Source organism: Sus scrofa, chromosome 18 (genome assembly GCF_054392235.1).
Source record: "Sus scrofa isolate SSC_HxYL_T2T_F1_AM1 chromosome 18, Sscrofa_HxYL_maternal_Yorkshire_Landrace_v2.0, whole genome shotgun sequence".
Taxonomy (NCBI): domain Eukaryota; kingdom Metazoa; phylum Chordata; class Mammalia; order Artiodactyla; family Suidae; genus Sus; species Sus scrofa.
The window spans coordinates 40,781,145-40,807,741 of NC_139400.1; the positions used below are offsets into that span (position 1 = coordinate 40,781,145).

A 26,597-nucleotide genomic window follows, 5' to 3' on the forward strand; every position below is an offset into this window, starting at 1 on the left:
GGGAATTTTTGAATTCAAATTGTTCATGGAAAGGAAGCTGGACAAATGAAAGAATTAAGAAAGTAAAGTCCACAACCACCAATTGAAAAAGCATTAGAATTCAAAATGAACTACAGGCTTCAAATCATTAAAATATAATGTTGTCTTCAAATGAAATACAGGTGATACCAGTATACTTCATTTTAAAGCACAGATACACTCTTGTTAATTTGGCTGCTAGGCAAAATTCAGTATAGTTAAACACAAATCCTACTCACTCCAATTTTAAAATTGAGATTATGCTCCTAAAAATAATTAGGTCAATACGTAATAATATCACAGTTGAGAAAATAACAAATCACTGAAGCATCTATTTCGAGAAAAAAGCTTTAAATGAATGCCATTACTGAAAATAAGTCACCATATACAAAAAGTTTTTCTTTTTCGTTTGAACATTAATAGTGTTGGAACATAATCAATCTCATTCTTCTCGAAGGATCTCTCTCCGGCATCTCAATATTCTAACATGAACCTCTTAGCTAAAATATCTCTTTGCATTTCACCAAAGTTTCTTTCTTTGTTCATTTTGTCTGGAAAACTGGGGGTAGGGAGAGATGAAAACACTCTGCAGAACCAAAGAGTATAAATAAAAATGCATCAAAGGTAATGACAAGGCAGAGGTAAATAAGCAAGTGGAAGTAAGCACCACCTATTTTAACAGGTAGGAACACATACAAGGAAAGACTATTCTATTTACTAGTACTTATGCAATTCAATGGCAATGAATTTTCACATAACCATTGCAGGGCTTTAAATAAAAAAAAAAAAAAGGTGATGGTACTTTTAAGCAACCCTCCTAACTATGCTCAGTTAAAGTGTTTTAAAAAAATAGTTATGGGACAAATGAAGAAGCTAAAGTTTGGAACAATGCCCTAAGAAAGCACTGAACATGGCCTCAGCCTTATAAGAAAAAAAAAAAAAAAAAAAAAGCTCAAGAGACTCAAATTATTTTTACCTGATAACACTATGAAAGTGATATGACTGGAGTCCAAGAATATTAACTGACAAATAGCTGGACCTAAGAAAATATTAATGTTATCTAAAGAAAGAGGAGTAAATCACGGCATATAAAATTCAAATTAGGCATTAGATTATCTGCAGACCAGAAGCACTGGAATATGTTTAAGGAAAATTTCAAGCTTCTGGATTACTTTTTCGGAAGGCTTAAGAATATAAACAACAATCTCTCTGGGTTGGGTTTGATTAAGTTTGTTAAAACTCGATGAATTAAGAGCTACATAAATAAGGTTGCTTTCAAAATCTATGCAAATCTTAAAATCTCACTGGGCCTAAATTAAGAAATTAGCTTTCTTTTATCAAAGGGCAGTTTGAATCTGGGCACTGGTTAGAACATGCTAGATTCACTCATGTATCAGTAAGATTACTACCATCTATCACAAAGTTAAAGAAGAAAAAAAAAAAAAAAGTGCACCAAGAATTAGTGTTCAGGAATTGCAATGGAACTGATATTATTTCAGAATTCAACTGTGAGTTGCAATTTTTGTCTAGCAACCATCAAGAGAACTTCTTAGTGATATTCTCTTCTTATAAGTCAAGGGTCTCTTCGATTTAATTCAGAGAGGCAGAAAATACACGACCACCTTCATCATTCAGTTTTCTACCAATATTATAACTAATAACTGACCTAACATGAGACTGTCAACACAGAACTAGACAAGGATGATGAGGCAGAGCAGCTATAACTCTTTAAATATATCACAAATAATATCTTTTGTGTAATTAAGTTCCACATCCTTCGCATTTTCTCTTGAAATAAAAATTTCTGGTAAATTTATCTGGCTATGTTCAGTATATTATTATAAGTCTTATAAGTCCCAATCAATCCATAAAGTATTTTCACATATTTAAATACACTTTTTATAAAGTACAACTCTAACAGTTACATAAAGAGACTTGTCGTTTGGTTTTGAGTTTTTGTTTGTACAAATTAAACTTGTTTCTACAAAATAATTGCCCACTACAAGTTATCTGTAATTTTAACACTGACCTTTTTTCCCCTATTTTATGGTGTGTCACATACAAGAATTTCCTCCTATTTTAGGTTTCTAGAATATTACAAGGGTTTATTTTATTTTACTTTTTAAAGAAAAAACACTACTACTACCATCAGGGCAAAGAAACAAAACTCCAACAGCAGTTTACTTAGGTATAACTATTAATAAACCTATTCACATCATAATATAATTAAAAGTCTCTTTTCACTCAGAGTATGAATTTTGTGAATACAATATTCGATTCTAGAATTTCCACCATTCTGAATCCCAAAGTAAGTTGAGGAATTTTGAAAAATAGTTTAAAATAGTCCATAATTGTTATTGTATACATTTTCCTTTGTTCTATTTTAGTATCCACTGTAGTGTAATGGTCACTTAATAATCTATGCAAAAACAAAAAAGTGTTTATTGTATTCATATTTAAACTGAATGTTAAAAAATCATTCCCTTAATTTTTTGTATTCTTGTACTTAAAAGTGAACTTTAAGATGACCTTTTAAAATTGAGTGTCTTCTCTCACTTACCAACAGGAATGTGCCATCAGGTTTCCAGTGTCCTCTTTAAAAGTCAGTAACTTAATCACAATTAAACATTTCTTTCACTAACTTTTAGATAAAAATGAAATAGTGCGTTTCTTAAAGAAGTACTGACCTGACCAACTACTAAACATGGGTCTAGTTTAGTAATAAAAATGGAAAGAAGGAAGGGAGGAAGGGAGGATGGAAGGAAACGACTTTTAAAAGCTCTAAAGCTGAAATGAAATTTTATGACCCTAATGATCATAGTGTATATAATTTTATACTCACTTTATTAATGTATATACAAATAAATCAAAGCTGTAGATTATTTTTTTAGCAGTATTAAACAAACACTACATTTTAAAATTCCAGGACACTGAGAATATACTTATCCATAACTCATAGTGACAGAAAAGATAAACAGATCCTTTGACAGCATAAAACATTTCCCAAGGTAAACCACAAGACGAAAATATCTGAAAGTTCATCTTTGCCTCAGTTTTGACCTCTCCTATAGACGTGCTATTAAACACACCCCTCCTGTCTCCACTGAAACCTAACCAAACTATTTGAGTTAGGAGTGTGCAAAGATGTGCCTTCCAGGCAAACTTCTGTTTTCTAAAAGTTAATCTCTCCAAATACTTCCAGTTGGAAAACGTCCACTTGAGCTACTTGACACCAGGGCGTCACTTTCTCCCCTCAGCCTACCTGCTACTACTTAATTATTCTTCTAAGCAGGCTCTGGGCAAGTTGGGGAGCTTGCTCTTTCAGCACTTCTGAACCCACGATGACCACACATGTACACACTTGACACACTCCCACAGGTCTTTCACACCCTTTCTCCCTCCTGCTCCTTCTCATCTAGGCCACTTCGCGTGCCTCACGTCGCGAGTGCCTGGCCACCTGGGAGCAAACAGTACTCGGGGAACAATGCTCAGGATCAAGACACTGGATTTCAACATGTGGTGAGAGAAAATGATGGGGGGGGGGGGCGGTGGAGGAACGGTACAGACAGCAGCTGTCCATTAAGTGGTTTAAATCTGTTGGTTAAAAAGCTGAATAAACAAATACACAGATGGGTCTAGCTCCTTGGGGACTCCGGAATCTGAGGAGCCTCCCAAGTGGGGTCCACTCTGGCCTCTGTTGCCTCGTCCCTGTGCAAAACGCACACTGGTTCCGCTCTCGAATGCCCCACACTCGCACGTGCCTCTCCCTCCCGTAGGTCCCAAAGAGAGTCGCCCACGCGCCAGGTGCCCTAAGAGACTTACCTAAGGGATCTTAGAGTCTGAGGACAGGAGGGCAACTTTTCCTTCCTGCTCTAGACCGACCCGAACGCCCACGGCAAGCGAGGGTCCACGCAGACGCCAGCCCCTAGGTCTGGATGTCAGGGGCCTTCCGACCCGCAGGGCGGGGAGAAGCGCAGGAGGCGTGTGAGCCGCGCGCGCGGCCACCCAGTGGGTCCGGCTCGCGCCGCCGCCGCCGCTGCCGCCGCACGTGCGCCGCGGTGAGCGCCAAGGGGCGTCAGGACCCGCGCTCCGCCTGGGTCAAAGTCAACCCCGCGCCTCCACCAGCCCTCGGTTCGCCCTCGGCCTCCACAGACTTACAGGTAAAAGCCAACCCAGAAACCCTCCCTTTCGCCGAAAGGTGTCTGCGCCCCTCCCTTACCCCCCCCCACGAAGAACCTGGGGGCGCGATTTCATTCCAAACCCACCCTCAGAGTGGAGAGACCTTTCCAAAGTAGAATAAAAGTAAAACCAGGACAGATCCCCGGGTGAAGCAAGTCTTGCTGACTGTGGACAAGGAAAGTAGAGCGATCAGGGGCAGCAGTCGAGATGCAGGATCATCCCGAAGCGTCACTAGGGGCCAGGAGTTTCTTCACTGGAGAAGCAGGAGTGTCCCCTATCTGCCTCCCGTTCCCAGAGAAGTACTTGTGAAATGTACGTTTAAGTGTCCAACTTGCAGACGAGAGGCGTGCACTTGCCCAACTGAGTAAATAAAGGTCAGCAGTTGGATCAATAAAGTGTGTGCTTCCAACCACCACAGGTTTTTACTGTTATTTCTCCTCCCTCCTCCCGAAGGGAGGTGGGGAGGGAAGAGGAAGCGAAACGGACAAAACCCAAAAATTAAAGAGTAAACAAACACATCTGGTGTTTCCACATACATATTCCTCCAGCCGCGGTTTCTCTGGACGAAGCAACATTTTGCATATTCAAAACTAAAAATTATCCGTGAGACAACAGCAACCTCCCCTCTCGACTCACCCTTCCTCTCATCACAAAGCAAAATGAAAAAGAACAACAAGTGGCAATGTTGGGTCCGGAAGGCGACCCCGAAGCCGAGCCGAGATTTGACACATGTCACACTCGCTCCGCCGCGCTGAGCGCAGAGGCAGGGGCGAAACTTTGCCGCCGCCGCGGCAGGAGGAGAGCTGAGCAGAGTAAAGTCGAAGCCCCGCCGGGAGTGGAGGTGGCTGGGACGGGGTAGGGGGCGGAGGTGCAGCGCGCCAGAGTGAGGGCGAAGAAACTTACCGCGGCCGGACACGCCGGGGCAGCGTCCCGGGAGGTGGCACCCGTGGCGCGGAGGCAGAAGCCCCCAAACAACACACCCACGCGCGAGTCCCTGCAGCTGCTGCCGCAAGTGGGAGCGCGCCAAGGGGGGTGCCGAAGGAAGCCGCAGCTGGCGGACGCGGCTGCCGCATAAATAACCCCGGCCGGCGCTCACCGGCTGGCTGCGGGTGGCGCGGGGCTCGAGCCGGGGCGCAGCGGCCGCTGCAGAGCTGCACGCGCCGGCGTGTCTCGCGCTTTCTCGGAGGCTCGCGCTGTCTCGCGCTGCCGCTCCCCCCACCCGGATCTGTGTGTGTGTGTGTGTGAGTGTGTGTGTCTCTGTATGTGTGTGTGTGTCTATGTGTGTGAGTGTGCGCTGGCGAGCGCGCGCACCAGGCCGCGCGCGCGTGTTGTTGGCAATGCAAACTGTACACACACTGCGCGCGGAGCCGCCTCTTCTCCGAGGGGCGGAGTGGGGGAAGGGAAGCCTCCGAGGAGTCTAAAGTACTGCTGGGCCACTTGTTTGTTTTTGTTTTACTTTGCGTTGTTATTGTTGACTGTTGTTGTTGATCCCCAAAGTGGTTTGGAACCAGCTGGTTAGGATGCCTGTCTCCCCCATCCACCTACCTCCCCAGGTCCCCCAACTTATTTAAGGGAGGGGGAAACGCGGAGCCGAGCATTGTTCGGATTCGCAGTGGAGCCTCCTGGCTGACGTCAGGTCCACCTGCTATGTAAACAACTCGCTGGAGAACTTGTTTGTTCTGCGCCAGATCTTCCCCCACCCCCACCCTTCTCCCCACCTCCTGCTCCGCCTCCTCCCGCTCAGCCCAGACGGCGAGTAGAGGAAGGGGGTGGGGAGGGAGGAGAGAACAAAACCTTATGCTGTATTGGCAAAGCCGAGTTGTGTCTGCTGCTTCTTGGCAGTCCCCAAAGTACGTCCTCTCAGCAGACGGAGCTGCTGGCAAATGAAACAGGGGATTCCAAGTGAAGAGCAGGAAGCCTCGAAGGGATCCAAAGCCCTCGGTGGCAAGGAGTTAAAGTACTCAGGAGTCAGAGAGGGAGACCCAAGCGTGCCTTAAAACGCTGATTGGCCTTTCTTTTCACGGTGCGCCTCTGCGGCCTGGGGTGGAGAGAGGCCGAGCGTCTTTCTCACTCTTCATTGTTGTCGTGGCTCCTGTCTCACTTGGGCCCGGGAGTTCTTGGGCTTCCTCGTGGTCCCACAGCCGGGGTCACCGGCTTGGGGCCGCGCTGCGGGCTGGCTGGGGCGGAGCTTGGAAGGAAGGGACTGCCGAGCTGGGACTTTTAGGGTCTGAGGTTTTCGAGACCGGCCCCATCAGTGACTGAGGGGAGCAAAAGTAATCGGAATGAAAAGAAGAAACTGCCAGAGCCCGTTCCGCGCGCACTTCAAAGCCGAGGCGCCGGCGCCCGGGTCCCTACTGTCCGTGGGGAATGACCCAGCCAGCGGGCCATGAGGGACCGAGGGGATGACAAGGGAAAAACTGAGGGCGGACGATTCGGGCCCGGACTGGACCCGTGACCCGAGTAGAGGGTTCTCAGTAGCTCCTATCCCACAGCCGCTCGGAGCAGGCTGTTCCTCCCCACCGGCTCCCGCCAACCCCTTCCCTGCTCTGGGTCTGCGCGACCCTCCACTGGCCGTGTCCCCTGCGCGCCGTGGCGCAACCCGCAGCTCTGCTCGCATGTCAGTTGCGGAGCGTGGCGTTGCGAAAGGCGCTGAAACTTTCCTCCAAATAGGTGCAGCCGAGAGGCCATGCGGAACAGACACCGGCCCCCGGCTTCTTCCTGGCCAACTTTAACATCTTCCGTGGCGGAAGTGGAGAGGGGGTGGCGACTGGGGAGTTGGACAAGCGGGGAGTTGGACGAGCAGCACCAACTTCTGCCCTTTGGGTTTTTCTTTTCCTCAAAGAGCAGCGCGCCCTTTCTCTAAAGGGCAGACGCGAACACACACACACACACACACACACACACACACACACTTGGCACCAACTCTTCCCTCCAGAACCCGCAGTTCTCCCGGGGAGGAAGCAGCCTGGCACCCACATCTGTAAACACAATCAGGTTTTCTAGTGAAACCAATTAAGTCAATAAGCCACGGAGCTGGTCCTGGGAAGACGGCCCCTGCCAGCAGGACGAGAAAAGGGGTAGAGTTGGGCTTTCAATTGCGATGTTTCCTGGCCGCTTTCAAAACTCCAGGCAGTCTTTAAATGTTCTGCTTGAGGATTGTGTCCTTACCCTTTTATTAATTGTCTTTTTTTCGAAATGCAGGCTGAAGAGTGGACAAATAAGTCGAATTTTTTTAAGATGAGAGCGAGTAGAGGAGGGAGCAGTCATTTAAATTACAAAACGCCAGATGTAAATGACCACACCTCGCTCTTCTTGGAAAGTGTAGATCATTTTATTTAATTTACATTTATGCTTCACTAGCAACCCTAAATAAAAAGCGGATTCTTTGAATTAACCTGAAACTATTTTGGCAAAGAGAAGAACAAACGGCGTCGAAATCCTTGAAGAGCGAGGATGTATCTATCCACTGGGTTTGTGACTAAAGGTAATAGAACCATCAGAAGGTCTACAGCTCCTCACTTTTCTTCCTTCTTCCTCCCCCGCATGCACCGACCCCACTTAATACCCTTTCTCTCTAGGGGTCCGGAGGAAGTGAGCGGGAAAGGTTTATTATAAATGAGTCTAGGCAACTTGGAAGAGAAGTTCAAGTTCCCAACGAGGAGAAAAGAAAGAGGGTTATGCCCCCGAGACTTGGAAAGGAGAGGGTTTAGTTAGCCTTTCACTTTTCTGTACACAAAGACACGTTTTGGTGAAATTCACAGCCATTGACGTTTCTTTCCTGTGGGTACAAATAGCCAGGCGCCAAGAGTTGCAAACGGATATCTCAGCCAGAGGAACACATCTTTCTCGATTGGCCACGTACCTTGGCCAGGGATCTTTCTAAGCGGGGCTCAGCCCACAGTCCCCTTGGGCCCCCAGCTTAACTTCGCCCCCCGTTATCTATCTCTTCTTCGCCTGCTGCCATTCCCGGGCCACCCATTCTTCTCGCAGGGAAAACGCCCCTGGGAGTTGAGAAAGCAGGTCCCGCCAGGAGCCGCTGCCCTCGGCGGACTTCTCGCCCGCAGCCAATGGGCTGGGCCCGGGTTCGAGAGGTGAAAGTTCAGGCCTGGGGCTTACGGCTCACTACCCCCTACCACTGCCTCCCTCCCAGCCTCCCCCCACCCCCCGCCCCCGCCACACTGCAGACCCAGCCTGGCTACCAGGGGCTGACATGGTGGCGCGTAGTTTGTTGATGGGTGGTCATAAAATATATTTATTTGCAATTCCTTTCCCTCACCCACCACCCCCGCCCCGGCGTGGCCTCGAACACTGAAGGCTTTGTTCGCCTCGCTGCTGCTGGAGCCGGCCGGGGTTTAGTGCTCTGTGCTAACAGACTCCAAAAAAAGTTGAAGTATAATAATAGGAAAACCGGGTTTCCGCAGCCGAGGGAAACGCTGAAAGGGCAAACAGCGAACGAATAGTTTTCTTTTGCACAAGTCACTGGTCAACCCACTGGATCACGGGAGCCTTAAAACGAAACGTCGCATATCAGAGAGCGCGGGGAAGCCAAATTCTGTCCCTGTAGTCGCTGCGCAGGGTGGTAGCTTCAGCTCAAGTCTTCTTTGCAGCACGTGGGTCTGCAAAAGTCATTTAAAGAGGCTCCAGGGGAAAGTTAAACGGGGCTACTGGGTAACTGAGGAGTTTCACCAAGTGGCCTTCGAAGTTCTTTCACGAAAACTTACTTGATTTCAAGTTTATTTTACGGTGGAACCACAAATCAACAAATTCCAATACGCTGCTCTACTTTGGTCCAGGTGAAAGATAAATTCGTTTGAAATGGTCTCTGCCAGCGCATCTTGAGCGAAATAAACCATCCCCAGTGAGACTAACTAAAGCCAGTATGAAGGAAAGCAACTTCCGCGAACGCCACGTATTAGAACCGTTGATAATGCTTCTCCGAGGGAACCGCTTGGATTTTCAGTTACTTATTGTAAGAATATAGTTATTCGCACACTCAGGTCTGTTTTCTTCACAACTTTCAAACAACAATTACATTTTACTTCTTCAGAGTCGTTTTATTGGTGTAATTGTGATTAATACATAAAATGTAACTGACTTGGAGAGATCACTGACAGGGAGAGGGGCAGGTTTTTTTAAATCATTTTTTTCCTATTTAAGATATCATCTTCAAAGTTGTATTACTCTTCTGAAACAGACTGTAACAAAAATCTTCTTTAAATGCAAGGTAAAACATTTTTCTTATCGCACAGAAGAACCAGCATGTATCAGCTTCCTATTCTTCACGTCCACCACAGTTTTCTGAAGATGAGCAAATAAACAGACTCCTTTCAGTCTCCTCTCCACACTCTCCTCCAAGACACATTTTAAGAAAAAAGGAAAATTCTAGTTTCACCGAAGTCAAATCAAGGGTAATCTCTGTTATAATGTTAAATTGCATGTTAGAGGTTGCAAAATTGGTGGAGTTACACCACCATCTGTCGTTAAGCTTGGGGACTACAAAATTTGGGACCTATAATAAATCTTAATGAGCTTTCCCAACTTTTTTTTTTTTTTTAATCATGGACTATACTTTTCATTTGCATTTTTATTACACGTACCCTAAAACTACCTGGATCCTGAACAAAAAAAAAAAAAACAAATATACATTCTGAACAAATGAACAAATATGTGTTCATAAGCCCATACTTCTCTCTGGGTTCTCTAGTCATCTCATCTTCAGAAAAACAAACAAACAAACAAACAAAAAACCCCACTATGTCTCCAGCCTCCAGATAAAGTCTTTTCAAATCAGTTGTGGGACTGCAGATTTCTTCTAATATGCTGTCGATAGGAAAAATGGAGCCTCAACTGCAGGGGCCACTTTTGTCTTAGGGCAAATAACAGACTCTGAATGTAGCATAGTTCTCTGTTAATATATCTAATCTTGAAATATGTAAACACAGCATATCTCTGCAGAGAGGTAGACAATGACTGTCTTTAAAAATTGACTGAAAGGGAATTCCCATAGTGGCTCAGCAGTTAGGGAACCCAACTAGCATCCATGAGGACTCAGGTTCGATCCCTGGCCTGCTCAGTGGGTTAAGGATCTGGCGTTGCCTTGACTTGTGGTGTAGGTCGCAGATCTGGCATTGCTGTGGCTCTGGTGTAGGCTGGTGGCTAGCCTGGGAACCTCCATGTGCCTTCTGTGCAGCCCTAAAAACAAAAAGACTAAAGAATTAAATAAAATAAATTGACTGAAAGGCAGTTAATGTCAGGTTCCAGTTTTAGTTGACCTCCCTGTGGAGACACAGATCAATTGCTCAGGGCTAGGATCTTCCCAAGAAAGCCCTTATTCAAATAGAAAGAGGATAATTCCTGGATAAAGAATTCCAATGCTGAACCAAAATTCTCGATCAAGCAATGAAAACTCTTTTTTTCCAACAACACTTCAATGGCACATATTTATATCAAATCTATTTTTTTAAAGATCTTCAAATATTTCACTATAATATTATACCCCTTTCCAAGTTAGGGATTTAATTACCAAATTTCTATTTTCTAGAAAATAATTTAAACCCAAGTGTTTATGTAGGTAAGATGGTTACTGGAAATACTAATATGAAGCTGAAACTAAATTGTTGATATTTGGTCAACTCTGACCCACACTAATGAAAATTTTGTATGCTTAAATTAATAAAATCCAGATTTTTCTGATATGTATTCTGTCTCTAGAAAAGTAAGCATTAGTTAAATTGCCCAATCCCTGATATTTACATCCTGCCACATTGATTCAAATATGTTGAATTGTCTGGTGCAAAAAAAGCCCTTTGCTTGCTGATGTTTCTATAATTAAATTTAGTCTTAGAGTTTATATGTCTCTTAGTTACTGTGAAATTTTAGAGCTGAAGGAAACTTCAAGATATTCCAGTCCAATCTTTTTTTTTTTTTTTTTCTTTTTAGGGCTACACCTGTGGCATATGAAAGTTCCCAGGCCAGAGGTCAAATCAGAGATGCAGCTGCTGACCACAGCCATAGCAGCAGCAACACGGGATCAGAGCTGTTTCGGGGACCCATATCACAGCTCATGGCAACGCTGGATCCTTAAACCACTGAGCAGGGCCAGAGATTGGACCGGAATCCTCATGGATACTAATTGGGTTTGTAACCCACTAAGCCACAATGGCAACTCCCAGTCTCTATTTCAAAAATCATAAAGCAAAGGTCCAGAGATGAGAGCAAGATCAAACAGCTAGTTAATAAACTCTGATTCTTATTATTGAACTACTTCATATTTCTAAACTTTCAATGACCTCCTTTCTTACTCCACTGAAGACAAACATACACACCCTATTTTTTACATTTTTTTCATATACATCAAAACAATACAGCTCAGTGATAATTTTCTTTGGATATCAATACAGTATTGAAGATGGTTAGCTGTCATGTCATGACCACTGTAATACATGGGAGAAAAAAAAGTCTGATGACTTGTTTCTCTTGAAAGTCAATTAAAGTCTATAAGGATTCTTCAGTAGTGTAAAGAGGTTCATCACTGTTGACGGCAAGTCTTCATCACAGAAAAAACTGACGGCAAGAGGAGCTAACACAAACCACAGTTTATGACTTTTTTTCAGGATTAATAATCTTCACGAACTCCTGGGGGGGGGCAAAAACCAGTCCTAGGGGGCCTTCACTATACTCTTAAGAAATAAAGACTACAAGGAGTTCCTGTTGTGACTCACCCGTAATGTCCTAGTATTCCTGAGGACATGGGCTCGATCCCTGGCCTCACTCAGTGGGTTAAGGATCCAGTGTTGCAGTGGCTATGGCATAGGCCAGCAGCTGAAGCTCTGATTCGACCCTTAGCCTGGGAGAGTCCATATGCTGCAGGTGTGGCCCTAAAAGACAAAAATAAATAAAATAAAAGCCATGAGAGAAAATAAAATCTTGCTTTTTTTAAAAAAAAAAATCTTTGCGCAGAAAAGAACTATATCAAGATCCTGCATCAGAGTAGATTTTTATTCTGGTTCAAATATGGCTCTAAAAATTACTGTAGTTTACCCAGACTTGGTACTGAAGAGGTTAATTGTCATAAATCACATAAAAGTTCAGTCATTTACCCTCTTCTCCTTCCCCTTCTGCTCCTCCTCCTTTGGATTCTGCTTTTGTATTCCCTCCCCCCCTTTTGCTCCCTTTTCCTCCCTCCATTGTGCTCTTTCTCACCACCCTCACAATGACAACTTCCAAAATCCCCCAGAGATATTTCTCTTCTAAGCTCTAGATTTGTTTATTCAATTGCTTAATGATAGAGCTATCTGAATTATGAAAAACTATTATCTTGCCCTCTTCTCTCTGTGGCCAGCTACTCCTTACGCCATCTGGTTAGTGGTTAATGACACCTTAATCTACCCAGTTCTTAAAGCCAGAAGGTGTTGCCTCCTCCATCTTCATATATCTAAGCAATATTTGTTCATTTCTACATATTTAATCTTACATTGTCATCTTCCATCTGTTCCCCTTTCGTACTTGGTCATTCTTGACAACTTTCTAAGCACCTTCCTACCATGAGCTTCGCTTTGTTCCAGATCCTCCTCCTCACACTTTCTAGAATACATGTCACTTAGAATTAGGCCCAACTTCTATGTAGCCCATGGAGTTTAATATTAAGTTCTATAGTGTGATATAGCAAATACGTCTGGCAAGTGTGAGACGGTTATTTTTTTTGGAATGAATGAATGAGTGGATGCTCCAAACATATGTATTGGAGATGTTAAATCTATTCTGTCAGGTTTTGTCAGATATATTTTTAGCTGTGCATCATTTTCAGCAAATCTTTAACTACTTTGCTACCCAGTCATTTGGCTAAAATAGTAATAACTGAAGGTTTTTATTATTTTTATATGAAAGAACTTAGCAGAAGGATATAAAAGTAAATTCAACCTGGCATTCAAATTCCCAACTGCATTATTTAATGGCTCAACAAATATTTATATACTAAGCACTGTGGTAGGTATGCGGAGTTCTAAGGATATATAAGATTAGGTCTCTTCCCTGAGCTTATATTCTAGTAAGAGATATAAGATATGTTTTATTTCAATAAAACTTAAGTCTTAATACAGCATAAGCTAGAAGTATATACAGGATACAATGAATCCAGGGGAAGTATTTCTTAAGGCTATTTTTTTGTTTGTGATAAAATTCAAGAAATAAATATGACTAGATCCTTTAATCAAAAATTTATGAGAGAGCAGCTTCAGAAAACTTATACTATTTGGATAAAACTGCAAAGTTGTACAAAAACATGGTAATATCAAAGACCATGGAGGTTTTAACGACTGTGAAGAGGTATCAGGCAGTCCCTTAAATAATCTCATATTACTCTTTAAGTACAGAATGCAGTTTTAGGAAGATTACTTCTACTTTGTTATGATTTCACTGCAAGAAAAGTTTTATAATAGGTAAGGACTATAAAGAAAGGAAAAGCAAAAGAGTGTAAAAAGAACTGAAAAGAAAGTAAGAGAACATAATTATTTGGAGTTTAGAAGCGGTTCACATTTACCTCTCTCATCAGCCTCTCTAACTCACAAGTGAGGAAAGCACCTTATCCTGGGTCACTATGGCTCCCTGGGGACAGTCATAGGAAATGCCATTCCCCCAGTCTTTCCCCCCTGCCAAAAACTTTTTTCTGTCTCATCCAGGGACATGCTAGTTTCCTTATATCCCTCTTTTTTTACATCATCCTCACCTCTTTAAATACAGCATTAGGCAATACTTTCTCAATATTTATTACCTCCTCTCTAAATACTTCCCTCCCTGTACACACTTCTGATTTTTTTTTAAATTTTATTTTAGCTCAGGAAAACAGTTTTCAGTAATTCTGTCTCTATCTCTTCCCCCCGTCTCCACACACACACACAGTCATGGTAATATGTTTAAAAGCAGAGCTAGTGATGTAAGAAATCAAGGAACATGGAATTCCTGTTGTGGCTCAGTGCGTTATGAACCCGACTAGTATGCATAAGGACACAGGTTCAATCCCTGGCCCCACTCAGTAGGTTAAGGATCCAGCGTTGCTGTGAGCTGTGGTGTGGGATGCAGACATAGCTAGGATCTGGCATTGCTGTGGCTGTGGCGTAGGGCAGCAACTGCAGCTCCAATTCAACCCCTTGTCTGGTAGCTTCCATATGCCACAGGTGTGGCCATTAAAAAAAAGAAAAAAGAAAAAAGAAATCAAGGGATAGGAAAACTAACATGAGAAAAGGAAAATAAAAAAAAAAAACTAGTACTATTAGCTTCAAAAACCTTGAAAGTCCCCATATAAAGGAGCAATGAGACAGACACTGCTAAACCTCTCTGTGAGTTAAATCGATACAATCCAATTGGAAAGTAATCTGGCAACTTGTGTTGAAGCTTTTTAAACTAGTCCCAAAGCTAGACTGCAATCCAAAAGAAATTATGTGAAATACAGATGGAAAACCTTCATGCAAAAGCTGTTTATCATAGAACTATTTATGATAGTACATATTTGGAAACAATTTAAAAAGTCAACACTGTATAATCTAGTTTAACAACTAAACAATATTATGAGATTTTTAATAACATATATAATGCCTTAGTTATATTATTTGGTGGAACAGTAGTATATAAAAATACAAAAAAAAAAAAAAAAAAAAGGAAACATACCATTTTAATACTATGCTCTAAGCTAGCCCACAATGATCCTGTCCTCCTGGCAGTCACCCTCTTGTGTAGTCCCTCCCATACTGTGTCAGTCTCCATCTGTTTGGTACAAGTGACAGTGTGTCACTGTTGAGCTTGGGTTATAGAAGACTGTGTGACTCTCTCTGGGGCTCTGGGTCTACCTCTGAGATCACTGGCTCAGGCAAGCTTCCCTGCTGCGAGCAGCCCCGTGGAGAGGTCTATGTGGTGAGGAAGTGCTGTCTTCGGTCAACAGCCAGGGATGAACTGAGACCTGCCAAGAACCATGACAGTGAACTTGGAAGCAAATTCTTCTTTCCCAATTAGGACTTCTTGAAATGACTGCAAGCCTGGCCAACAACTTGATTACAACCTCATGAGCAATTCCGAGGATAGACCATGATGGAAATAATATTTTAAAAAGAATGTAAATACACACATACACATATATATTTTAAAAAGAATTTAAATACACACACACATATACATATCTATGCAACTGAGTCACTTTGCTGTACAGCAGAAATTGGCATAACATTGTAAATCAACTATATTTCAGTTTAAAAAAAAAAAGGAGAAAATAAATGAATGACTCAGGTAAGCCACTTCTGGATTCCTGACCTCAAAGACTAGGAGTTAAGAAATGTTTGTTGACATAAAGCTGTTAAGGTTTTTTGTTTTTGTTTTTTTGTTTTGGTGGTGAGTACATTTGTTTCACAGCAACAGATAACAAATGTGACCATAATAGGAAAGGTGATATTTACATAATAGAATTTCTGATGATTTTTTTCTACTTTTCATATTTTCAAACCATCTGTAATGAAGATTTATTAATTAATAATTGGGAAAATACTTTATATAGTAACTATTTTAAAATTTTTCTTTGAAAAGATAGTGTCCTAAGGTACTTTTTAGGGTTGCCACAAATATAGTTATCCTAAGAAACATTCTTTAAGAAAGCTGGATTTATCTCAAGCTGGTATATAACATAAATATAAAATCACATTTAAATTTTCTTTTGTACTTTATTTACTGAATAGAGAGAGTGGTATTCTATGTTTTGTTAATACAAATAAACAGCATATCCACGTATGATAAGTACCTTTTATGAATGAGCAGAGTATCTGAACCCCATTTACAGCATTGTTTCTAAGAAAACACAATCTAAATTTTATACAACTCATTATTTTAACCTGATATATTTTGTCGTTGTTCTTGTTTTGGTTTTTAGGGCCACAGGCACAGCATATGGAAGTTCCCCAGCCAGGGGTCGAATCGGAGCTACAGCTGCTGGCCTACACCACAGCCACAGCAACATGGGAACTCAGCCATGTCTGTGACGTATACCACAGCTCACAGCAATGCTGGATCCTCAATCCACTGAGCAAGGCCAGGGATCAAACCTGCATCCTCATGGATACTAGTCAGGTTCTTAACCTGCTCAGCCACGGCGAAACCTCCCCTAACTTGATATCTTTCTATATAGTTGGCTTTTCGTATATAACCTTGGGTTTCATATTCTTGGATTCAACCAATTGTGGATTGAAAATATTTGAAAACAAATTTTTCAGAAAATTTCAAAAAGCAAAAACTTGAATTTGCCTCACAACTGTTTACATAGCATTTACACTGTATTTACAACTATTAACATAGCATTTGTATTGCATTGATATAGAGATGATTGAAAGTATAGGAGAACATGTGCACAGCTTATATGCAAATACTATACCATTTTGTATAAGGAACTTGAGCATCCTCAGGTTTTTGAATGTGCAAGGGGTAATGAAATCAATCCCCTTCAGGTAATGAGAGATGACTGTACATGCCAATCAAAAAACCGTACAGGTAAAAGTCCTTTTAAACTTTGGTTACAGTGAACAGGATAATTGTTAAAGTATTTTCATTCTTATTCCAGGTAAATGAACAAAGACAAACTTTGAGCTGATAAAAAAAAGACTAGATTCTCATGTCACATGTAATGATAAGAAAAAACCATTGTCTCTGAAGGTTTTCCTAATTAGGTTATAACACAGTTACAGCAGTTGAATAGAGAGGGTCAATGCAAGTTCTAAATTAGTTTAGCAGAAATTAGCAAGTACATAAGTATGTTTTCCTCAAATTATAATAAACATGCTAAAACAAATGGATTACCTAATCTGTTAATAATTATGCCTTCTGTCTTCATATCATGAAAACCCCAAATAACAATTTTATGCTTAGTTGATGTCTCAAAAATTTCTTGTCATAAAAAAACCATCTGGATTTTGATAATGTTTTTATATAATCAGTTTTGATTATATTTGGATTGTCTTGTGGATTTAAATGTTGACAAAATAGGTACATAAAATAATTTTTACAACATAGGAATATGTAGTTGGGTATATTGATTAGTTATTTTGATAATAACTATGAACATCAAGCACATTGTTGAATTTACTTCAGGAAACTATTATACAGAATAGTATCATTGTGTTCATGATCATAAATAAATACAGTTCCTTCCATAAGAATATATCATAAGTATTAGACAGATAATTTTCTGCTAAAGCAAGTTTTCATTTCCTTATCCAAAGATTCTCACATTTTCTGACTTATTTTTTGAAGTTAAAAAATCTTTTCATTACTTCTATGATCCTTTGTCCATCATGTTGTTGATTCATCTTCTATAACAATTCTCTTTTCCACCTCCTCACTAAATTCTGTGAATCAGGATCAAAGACAAAGATGTCTGAGCTGGTGAAAGAAATGTATGATATTTTAACCAGCTGAAGAACACTCATTGATGCCATCCATGGTTTTTTCAAATAACTAGGTCATTAAGGATCATAAATCATAAAGTATCTTTGCTAGAAAAAAAAATGCATACCTGTTAAGCAAAAATCCATGCTCATTAGTCTATAATCCTATATGCAATCAAGTTCGGGTGATTTATTTTCAGATAAGAGATATGAAAACTCTATGTTGAGATACAATGATATTGAGGAAAAGACACTAAAATGAACCACTCAAGGGAATTTGACCTCTAAAATATGGTTAGTAAGATGAGCTCTACCTCACAGATTTTAGCAGGGAAATGTGGTGAGCAAATGTAGACTTTCAAAGGAAAGGAAGTTCATACAGCTGTTTGACTGTGAGAATTAGATAAACTGTGGTCATAAAATATAGACTCTTTTACTTCCTGAATTCAACTCAGTTCAATTCATTTCAGCAAATATTTATTGAGTCTACATTATTTGTCTGTCAATATTAACTTCCTAGAATCATAATCTTTAGGTTAGATGAGGGTTTAGAGGTCACCTAATCCAAGATTCTTCCCAAGGAAGGAATTTGGGTATGGATTTTTGTTATGAAGTGATATTTCTTGGAGACTTTTTATTAAGAGTAGTTAGGAAATAGAGTCCAGAGGTGGCTGGCTACTCAAGCTCTTTCCAAAGATTCTTGCATTTCAATGAGTAAATTTCCTCAGTGCTTTGTTTGAATGCATGTTGAGAAATTTACTTCTGGATATATGTATCCTAAGAAATAAGTATGCTTCCTGCTTCTGCCTGGCCAACCTGAACTCCCTTCCATCAGCTTCCTAAAGGTTTCCTTCTTCCTAAAGGTTTATACTGCAGCTAACTCACTCATCCTCTAGAACCAAGTCTGGGGTCAGACCTCCCATTGATGAGGTGATCTTACTTTGGTATTGCTTCCTCGTCCTCATTATTGACTTTGGATAGAGCATGCTACTGTTGCTTTGCTTAACAACCATCCTCAACGTTACACTGATTATCTGAGGACAGTCTTTAATTTTACCATAAGCAAGGTCATCAAGGATTTTCTACCTCATCTTTGATGAAGAATCATTAAAGATGACTTTAATGTCAAGAGTTGACTCCCCTGGAAAAGAAAATACATGCTGAGCACATTGGTTGGAAAAGCCCTACTAGTCCAGTTCTTTTCTACAGCAGAAATTCAGAAAGAGCGTCCTTGAGAACATTCTGGGCTGCAGACACGTGGACCTTTGCAGTGAGTGCTTACTCATTCTAAAGCAGTGCCTTTTCCTAAGGCACTCACTGGCAAGATCAAATCAGCTTGATAAATAGAACAATCAGGTATATCTGCTTCTCCACAGATAACTTAGTCACTAAACATAAAATGAAATCTAAATGCTTGTAAGTACCATGATTTATCTGAGTGGAGCTTTTTTTTGGGGGGGGGCAGCCTATAAAAGTGTTTTAGGTGCATCCTTTTTTTACCATTCATAACCATTAAAAAGAATAGATGACACTATTATGTTGCCAACTACAGTCAGCCCTCCCTTGTCGATATGGTCAGCTTACTCTACCACTCGATTCTATATGAGGCTTGAGCATCCTTGGATCTTGGTACCCACTGAGTCCTGGAACCCACCTTTCCTGGATAAAGAAGGATGACTACTTAGACTTAGATTTCTAAAGTAGAAACTGAGAAAAGCATGCAAAAAGAGAGATGACTATAAACATATTAAATCTTGAATATTGTTTTTTGAATAATAATGACAGAAACAAAAAAGTCACCATGAAAAATAGTTCACCTCAATTAGAGAGATTTGATATGAGCACATAATTGACATAAAAAATTCACTGATAAAGTATTAATCAATTGATTTTAGGTTGCGATTTTTAAATTCGCAGAAGGAAAGCATATTACTAACACAATGTCATTTTTCTTCTGGGTATTCTGACATTTCACATGGTAAAAATAAATCTATTTTCAGGTGTTTTGGGGGGCCATGCTCACAGCATGTGGAAGTTCCTGGGCCAGGGTGTGAACCTACACCACAGCAGTGCCCCAAGCTGTCGCAATGACAACACTGAATCCTTAACCTACTGTGTCACATGAAACTCCTATTCTAATTTTGGTAGATTTCTGACTTTCATCAATGGTAATATATTTATGAATATTTAATTTACTGATGTTTAAATAATAACACAGCTAACTCTGGTAATACTTTAAGTAACTTGGTCAGGTCACTTATTAGATGGGTTTTTCTTAGGCTAGATTTATTTTTTTTCATTTATTTACAAAGTAGACATTTGAAGAATACCTAGAAAAGGGAAGAGAGCTATTTCTTAGATAGAAGCACTCATATAAGTCAAAATGATAGTTTACTGTACTAAAAGTAAATTTGTAAATTGCACTTCTTCAAAACTTAAAAAAAGGGTGTTCTTGGAAAGATTGTTAGAAAGGCATGAAAAAGATAAGCAATAGACTGGAAAGAAGCATTGACACTATATACCTGAAAAGAGATTTGTATCTACAGCATATAAACTACTCTCAAAACTAGTTAAAGAAAGGAAGAAAAGAAGGAAGGAAGGGAGGAAGAAAAGAAAGGAAGAAAGAAAGAAAACAATTCAGAAAATTGACAGAAGACACGAAGAGACCATTTATCAGAAAGGATATACAAATTGCAAATAAGCACATGAAAAGATGTTTACCATTAACTTGCTATTACACACCTATTAGGACTGATAAACATTTTAAAAATAGTGGCAAAGTTAAATTCAGATGAGGATGTGAAGAAACTAGATCTCTCATACATTGCTGGTGGGAATGTCAAATGGTACAGGTACTCTAGAAAATAATGCAGTGGTTTCTTAAAAAAACTAAACATAAACTTATAATACAATATAGCAATTATGTTACTGGGCATTTATGCCAGAGAAATGACAATTTAGGTCCATCTAAAAACCTAAAAACCTGTTCAAGAATGTGTATAGCAGCTTTACTTATAATACCCCCAATCCTGGAACGACCAAAATATCCATCAGTAATTGAATGGTTAAACAAATGTTACATCAATACCATGGAATACATGGAATAAAAAGGAAGAACTACTGATACACACAACAGCTTGGATGGATCAAGGGCATTTTGCCAAGTGAAAAAAGTCGATCTCGAAAGGTCACATAGTCTATGATTCCATCTATATACCACTCTCAAAATGACTGAATTATGGAGACAGAAAACAGATTAGTAGTTTACAGGGGTTAGGGATCATGGGGGTGAAGGGAGTGGTTGTGACTATAAAGGGGTAGCATGAGAGAGCATCACTGTGATTGAATAGTTCTGTATCTTGACTGCTATGGTGGTTACGCAAATATACATGTGATAAGATGTCACAGAACTGTACATAGACATGGTACTAATGTCAGTTTCTTGATTTTAATGTTAAGCTATAGTTTTATAAGATGTAACCATTGTGAGAAACTGGGTAATGAATGCACAGAACCTCTCTGTAATATTTTAAAATCTTCTTGTAACTCTGTAATTATTTCAAAATTAAAAGTTCTTTTTTTTTTTTTTTTAAGTAAGTATGTAGGAGTTCCCATACTGGCGCAGCAGAAACAAATATGACTAGGAACCATGAGGTTGAGGGTTCGATCCCTGGCTTTGCTCAGTGGGTTAAGGATGGTCGTTGCTGTGAACTGTGGTGTAGGTCGCAGACGTGGCTCAGATCCTGCGTTACTGTGGCTGTGACATAGGCTGGCAACTGTAGCTCTGATTGGACCCCTAGCCTGGGAAACTCCATATGCCTTGGGCACAGTCCTAAAAACAAAAACAAACAAACAAATGAACAAACAAGCCAAGAATTAAAAGGGAAGACAATGGATTGTAATAAAAATCAGGGGATAGAACTATTGGCACAGCCTGAAAAACAGTCTATTTGTTTATGTTCCCGGAGAGTATTTAAGAAAAAAAAAATCCTTGTTCCTTTATTAAACACGATTATGCCTATTTCTCCCCTAAACAGGTAACAGTTCAGTTTTTCCTGTACTAGAACTTCATATGAATTGACCCATATAGTCTTTTCTGTTTGGCTTCTTTTACTAGCATAATGATTGTGAGGTTCCTCCATGTTATATATATCAATAGTTCATTTCTTTTCATTGCTGAGTGGTAGTCCACTGAACAAATATACAACAGTTTCTTACTCATGCACTTGTTGATGACTATTTGGGTTGCTTCCAATTTTTGGACATTAAGGCTGCCCGAATTTTTCACTTTTCAACCAGTTGTACTTCCAGTACATAGTAAAACGTAAAGCAAAATAGCAGTAACAGCAACAAGTATAGTAACAACCCCCAAACAAGGAGAACACCCTTGTATCATTTAGGAACTCTTTTGCTTTTAAGCAATAGCATATTTAATCAACATAGCACATTTACTACAACTTAACAAAAAAAAAATCTAAAAATGCATACTTTCAGAGCTGACTTAGCAGCTTACACAGTTACAAGTGACTAGATAATTTTAATTTTTTGTTCTATCACTCTTGGTGTGCTGATTCTTCTCCTTAGGTTTGCAAGTTGACTGCAAAACCTCCAGGCCTTAAATTCCTGTTCACAGCAAGAAAAAGAGAGACAGAGCAGTTCTAGCATATTCTCCCCATGCCTGTTTATAAGAAAAAAAAGCTTTGCCAAAGCTCCCCAGCAGACTTCCCCACATGTCTCACTGCTCTGAACTCTGCCACCACTAGCTCAAGAGCAGCTGAGAAGGTAAAATTCTAATGACAGGTTTCCCTGAAGCCATTGTATTTCATCACATGGGACTGAGTCCATTGCCAAGGCAGACAAATTAAAGTTCTGTTAGTAGAGAGACAGAGGGAATGGCTGATAGATGTGGATCTAATAGTGTTTTCCATAATATCTTCCCCTGATCTCTCTTTATTAATTTATATATATATATATATTTTTTTTTTTTCTCAGTTGAAGCTTCTTAACTGCTATCATTTCAAGCATTGTTAAAGAAATGCAATTCTTCCAATGGCACTCATATGGATATATACCATGGAATTTTTATTTGTTTGTTTTGAAAGAAATTTAGATGAACAAAAGCCAACCTTTATGGCAAAATATAATCACTGAAATACTTTTCTTTAATTGTGATATCTTGCTCATATTGAAGAGATGCTCTGGAAATACAAGGTACCATTCCAACTTCACCATATCCCAGGAAGAAATGTTCCCATTTTCTGTTCAACTTTTCCATACTTAGACCAACCATTTTTATATACACCAAAATATTATATTTAATATATACCAGCTGTATAGGAGTAACCTTGAATTTAAGATATGATAAGACTAAAAAGAAAAGCTTTTATCACAACTTCCTATATACATTTTCATCAAGTCATATGGTGCACATCTGGGTCTTTGATAGCTATGTGTTAAAAAAAAAAACAACTAATAGATTCAAAATTAATTTTAAAATCCTGTCTTTTTCTCTAGTCATTTTAAAAGATAAATATTATTAACATAATATGGTAAAGCTATATGTGGAAGTAATTTTAAGCTAGTGATAAAGATGCATTCTTAGAATCTAAATCTTCTACATTAAAAAAAAAAACTCATTGGAAAAGAAAAGAGAAAGAAACTAATAATTATTGAGCACTTAAAATATTCCAAGCACTAAGCTTGGTGCTGTGTATACTGCCTTTGATTTAGTCCTCTCAAGTATCTGTGAAATTGATCTTACTTGCCATTTTCAGATGAGAAAACTAAGGCTCTGAGAAGTTAAGTAATTTGTCCTAGGTCATATTAAAAAAATAAATCCAGTTCTGTAAATTTATATCCAGAGAACCAACAACCAAATATTGCAGAGAAGCCAAATCAGTGCAAACCTTAATAATACCATGGAACTCTTTATTTATTTTGGAAAAACTTAAAATTAAATTTAGGAAACCCAAGAAAACATGGGTTTTGGAATATGTCTCCCTCTTCATCATTGTTGCCATCTGTAGCAAATAGTTTCTCCTAACCTCTAGCAATGTTTACTTCTCTTCCACGAAAGGCTCATGCTAGAAGAATTTAGAAACTTTTAATTGAGGAAGATTTTTTCAATAATCAGGCAATTAAAAATGGCTGGAAAAGCACAGAGGACTAGAAAAGCAATGTGAAAAATTCACTAGACTTTGAATCCAGTGAAAATGTTAAACAAACCTAAAACAAAAATGTCATACAATTTGGGCAGAGAAAGCACTTGAGGAAGAATCATCAAAGGGTTTAACTCCAGTGAATTTTATGAGGCACTGCCAGGCAAAAAGGAACTGTGATAAAAGAATAGACAATAAGAGTGAGAAAAAGGGTGAGGGGGAGTGAAAGTACCTGCTGAAAGGAAAAAAAAAATAAAAAGAATAAAGGAACTGGATTGTGTGTATAATAATGGAAAAATGAGGCTCTTTCCTTACAGATGGTGATCAGTAGCCAGAGCCTTGAATATAAAGAAAAGAAGTGTGATGATGTAGTTATAAAAGAAAGTTAATGGATAGATGAGAAAAGCTTTACCACAGTCAGAGTAACAGGAGAACAAAGCCACCTTGGAGGTGGCCTTTAGGCCAAGTGCATAGCCAAGGAGCAGGACTATGCTGTGCAAACTGAACAGCAAATAACCTCTGAGGCAGGAGTCAGTGTTTGTGTGTATGTGTGTGTTTTTGGGTAGGGGATGGGGATATCTTGAAGGAGAAATGGAACTCATTTTCCTGGAACCTCAGTTTTATTGTCTAGTAAACAACTGAAGTATCATTGCTAATTATCCTATGACATAGCATGTAAAATTCACAATAATTTTTAAGATAAATCATTTTTTTTCCAAATTTACTCAGATATAATTGACATGTAACACTGTAAGTTTAAGGAGGATAACATGTTGACTTGATACACTCATGTATTGCAAAATGCTTAGCATTGTACAGGTAGTTAACACCTCCATCATCTCACATAATTACCATTGTTTTGTGGTGAAAAAAATTAAGATTCACTTTGTTAGCAATTTTTGAATACACAATACAGTAGTATAAACTGTAACCATGCTATACATTAGAGCCTCATGACATTTCTATTTTAAAATTAGAAGTTTGTATCTTTTGATCCCCTTTACCCATTTCACCCACCTCCCACCCCCCTCCTCACTGGCAACTGTCTATTCTCTGTTATCTAAATAATTTTTCTTCAGAGTCGACATATAAATGGGATTATACTGTATTGGTCTTTCTTTGTCTGACTTATTTCACTTAGCATAATACCATCTAGGTCCATCCATGTTATCACAAGTTGGAAGGTTTCATTCTTCCTTTTATAGCTGAGTAGTGTTTTTTATCCATTTATCCATCAATGCCCACTTAGGCTGCTTGCATAGCGTGGCTATGGTGAATAATGCTGCAGTGAGCACAGGGATGGAAATATCTTTGTGAACTGGTATGTTTGTTTTCTTTGGATATTGACTCAGAAGTGGAATTGCTGGATCATATAGGTAGTTCTATTTTAAATTTTTGGAGGGGCTTCCATATCTGTTTTCCACAGCAGCTGCACTAATTTACATTCCCATCAATAGTGTATAAATGTTCCCTTGTCTCCACATCCTCACCAGGACTTGTTATTTATTGTCTTTTTGGTTATAGTGATTCTGACAGATATGAAGTGATATCTCATTGTGGTGGGGTTTTTTGTTTCTTTGTTGTTCTTTTGTACTTTTTTGGCCACAGCCTACAGTGGCTTCACGTGGGATCTCAATTCCCGGAGCAGAGATTCAACCCAGGCTGCAGTGGTGCAAGTGCCGAATACACCCCTAAATCACCAGGGAACTCCCTCACTGTGGTTTTCATTTGCATTTCCCTGAGGATTAGTGAACACATCTTTTTTTTTATTAAAAAGAAATATGATCTTGCAGATAAGATACTGATTCACGTTATGAATTTTAAAACTCAAAGAGGTTGGGAAGGAATCACTATCATGTTCAAAATTGTTTAATAGCTTTGCATAGATGCAGAATAAAATTGAAAATCCTTTGCTTAGCACAAAAATTCATTATTCTTGCTGTTTACCCTAATCTCCTCTTGTACCTTCTCCTTTCCTTCTCCCCTGAGACTTTCTTTTTTCAAAATTATAGTCTTGCAGTTTCCAGAATTTGCCATGCCCATAGTCTCCTCTGCCTAGACTGTGCCTCTCCTTGATAACCTGGGAGAAGTTTTAATTGTTCCTTCCAAGCTCTCACTGCATTTTGTATACATTCTGTTAAGGAAAATACCTCCATGCATTTCTCTGAATAGTTTTCTCTTCATTAGATTCTAAGCTCCTTGAGAGTAGGGACCAATTCTTTTCTTTCACTAGAGACCTCTCAGAAAGTGGACATGTATGGGCAGAATCTAATAAATCTTATTGATTAAATGTATTCTAATAAATAAATTCAGCCATTTGATACAATATTTCCACATAGACATGGGATAAACCTATTAAATAAGGTTTTATTGCAGACAAAAGCTACAATTCACTGAAGTCCTGTATTGGAAGGAAGGGATTTATGTTTAAAGGAAAAATATGTAATCATATGCCAATTTTTCCCCCCAAGGCTTTAAGGAATGTTTTTTAAAATGTAAAGCAGCAGAATCTTTCCTTCAAATCAAATTCCACTGAGAAGTATAAACAAATAAAACTGAATAATATAGGTCTTCTCCAATGCATGTGGCGAGGCAGTTTTAGGGTTCCATCATCTCTAACCCCACCCTCATTTCTAAAGCAAGTGAGAAATGCACCTTCAAAGGTACAGAATATTAATATCTTAATTTTGCATAGAACTTAGCAGTTTATAAATTGGTTTGATGTTGTGTTATTTGAGCTTCACAACAGCATTGTTAAAGTTGGCAGGGTAGTTCTATGTCAAGGAAGGGTTTAAGTGACATGCCCAAGTCTTGTCAAGAATTGCCC

General features: G+C 39.6%; 2 protein-coding genes and 1 long non-coding RNA gene across 11 annotated transcripts in view; all 3 read right to left on the minus strand.

The window, feature by feature from the left end:
- Positions 1 to 5,841, minus strand: part of FOXP2 (forkhead box P2) — a 549,648-nt gene extending 543,807 nt beyond the window's left edge. For 5 of the 9 annotated variants that reach the window (XM_085004684.1, XM_085004680.1, XM_085004667.1 and 2 more), the window contains exon 1: positions 4,284 to 4,490. The gene's annotated coding sequence lies outside the window, so the exon portion shown is untranslated. Of the gene's footprint in view, positions 1 to 3,840; positions 3,999 to 4,283; positions 4,491 to 5,742 lie in introns of those variants that run through there. The other 4 variants (XM_085004681.1, XM_085004668.1, XM_085004693.1 and 1 more) reach the window with 2 other exon arrangements.
- The window catches only part of LOC146395001 (uncharacterized), a 182,523-nt gene extending 176,074 nt beyond the window's left edge, over positions 1 to 6,449 (minus strand). The window contains exons 1-3 of the mRNA XM_085005615.1: positions 6,353 to 6,449; positions 5,916 to 6,073; positions 5,101 to 5,738 (exon numbers count right to left, since the gene is read on the minus strand). Coding sequence (XP_084861741.1) covers positions 5,101 to 5,738; positions 5,916 to 6,073; positions 6,353 to 6,449 — 893 coding nt within the window. The remainder of the gene's footprint in view (positions 1 to 5,100; positions 5,739 to 5,915; positions 6,074 to 6,352) is intronic.
- Positions 6,450 to 15,879: 9,430 nt separating this feature from the next.
- Positions 15,880 to 26,597, minus strand: part of LOC110257539 (uncharacterized) — a 744,583-nt gene continuing 733,865 nt past the window's right edge. Inside the window, exon 12 of the long non-coding RNA XR_014834218.1 lies at positions 15,880 to 17,607. This is a non-coding gene — a long non-coding RNA (uncharacterized LOC110257539). The remainder of the gene's footprint in view (positions 17,608 to 26,597) is intronic.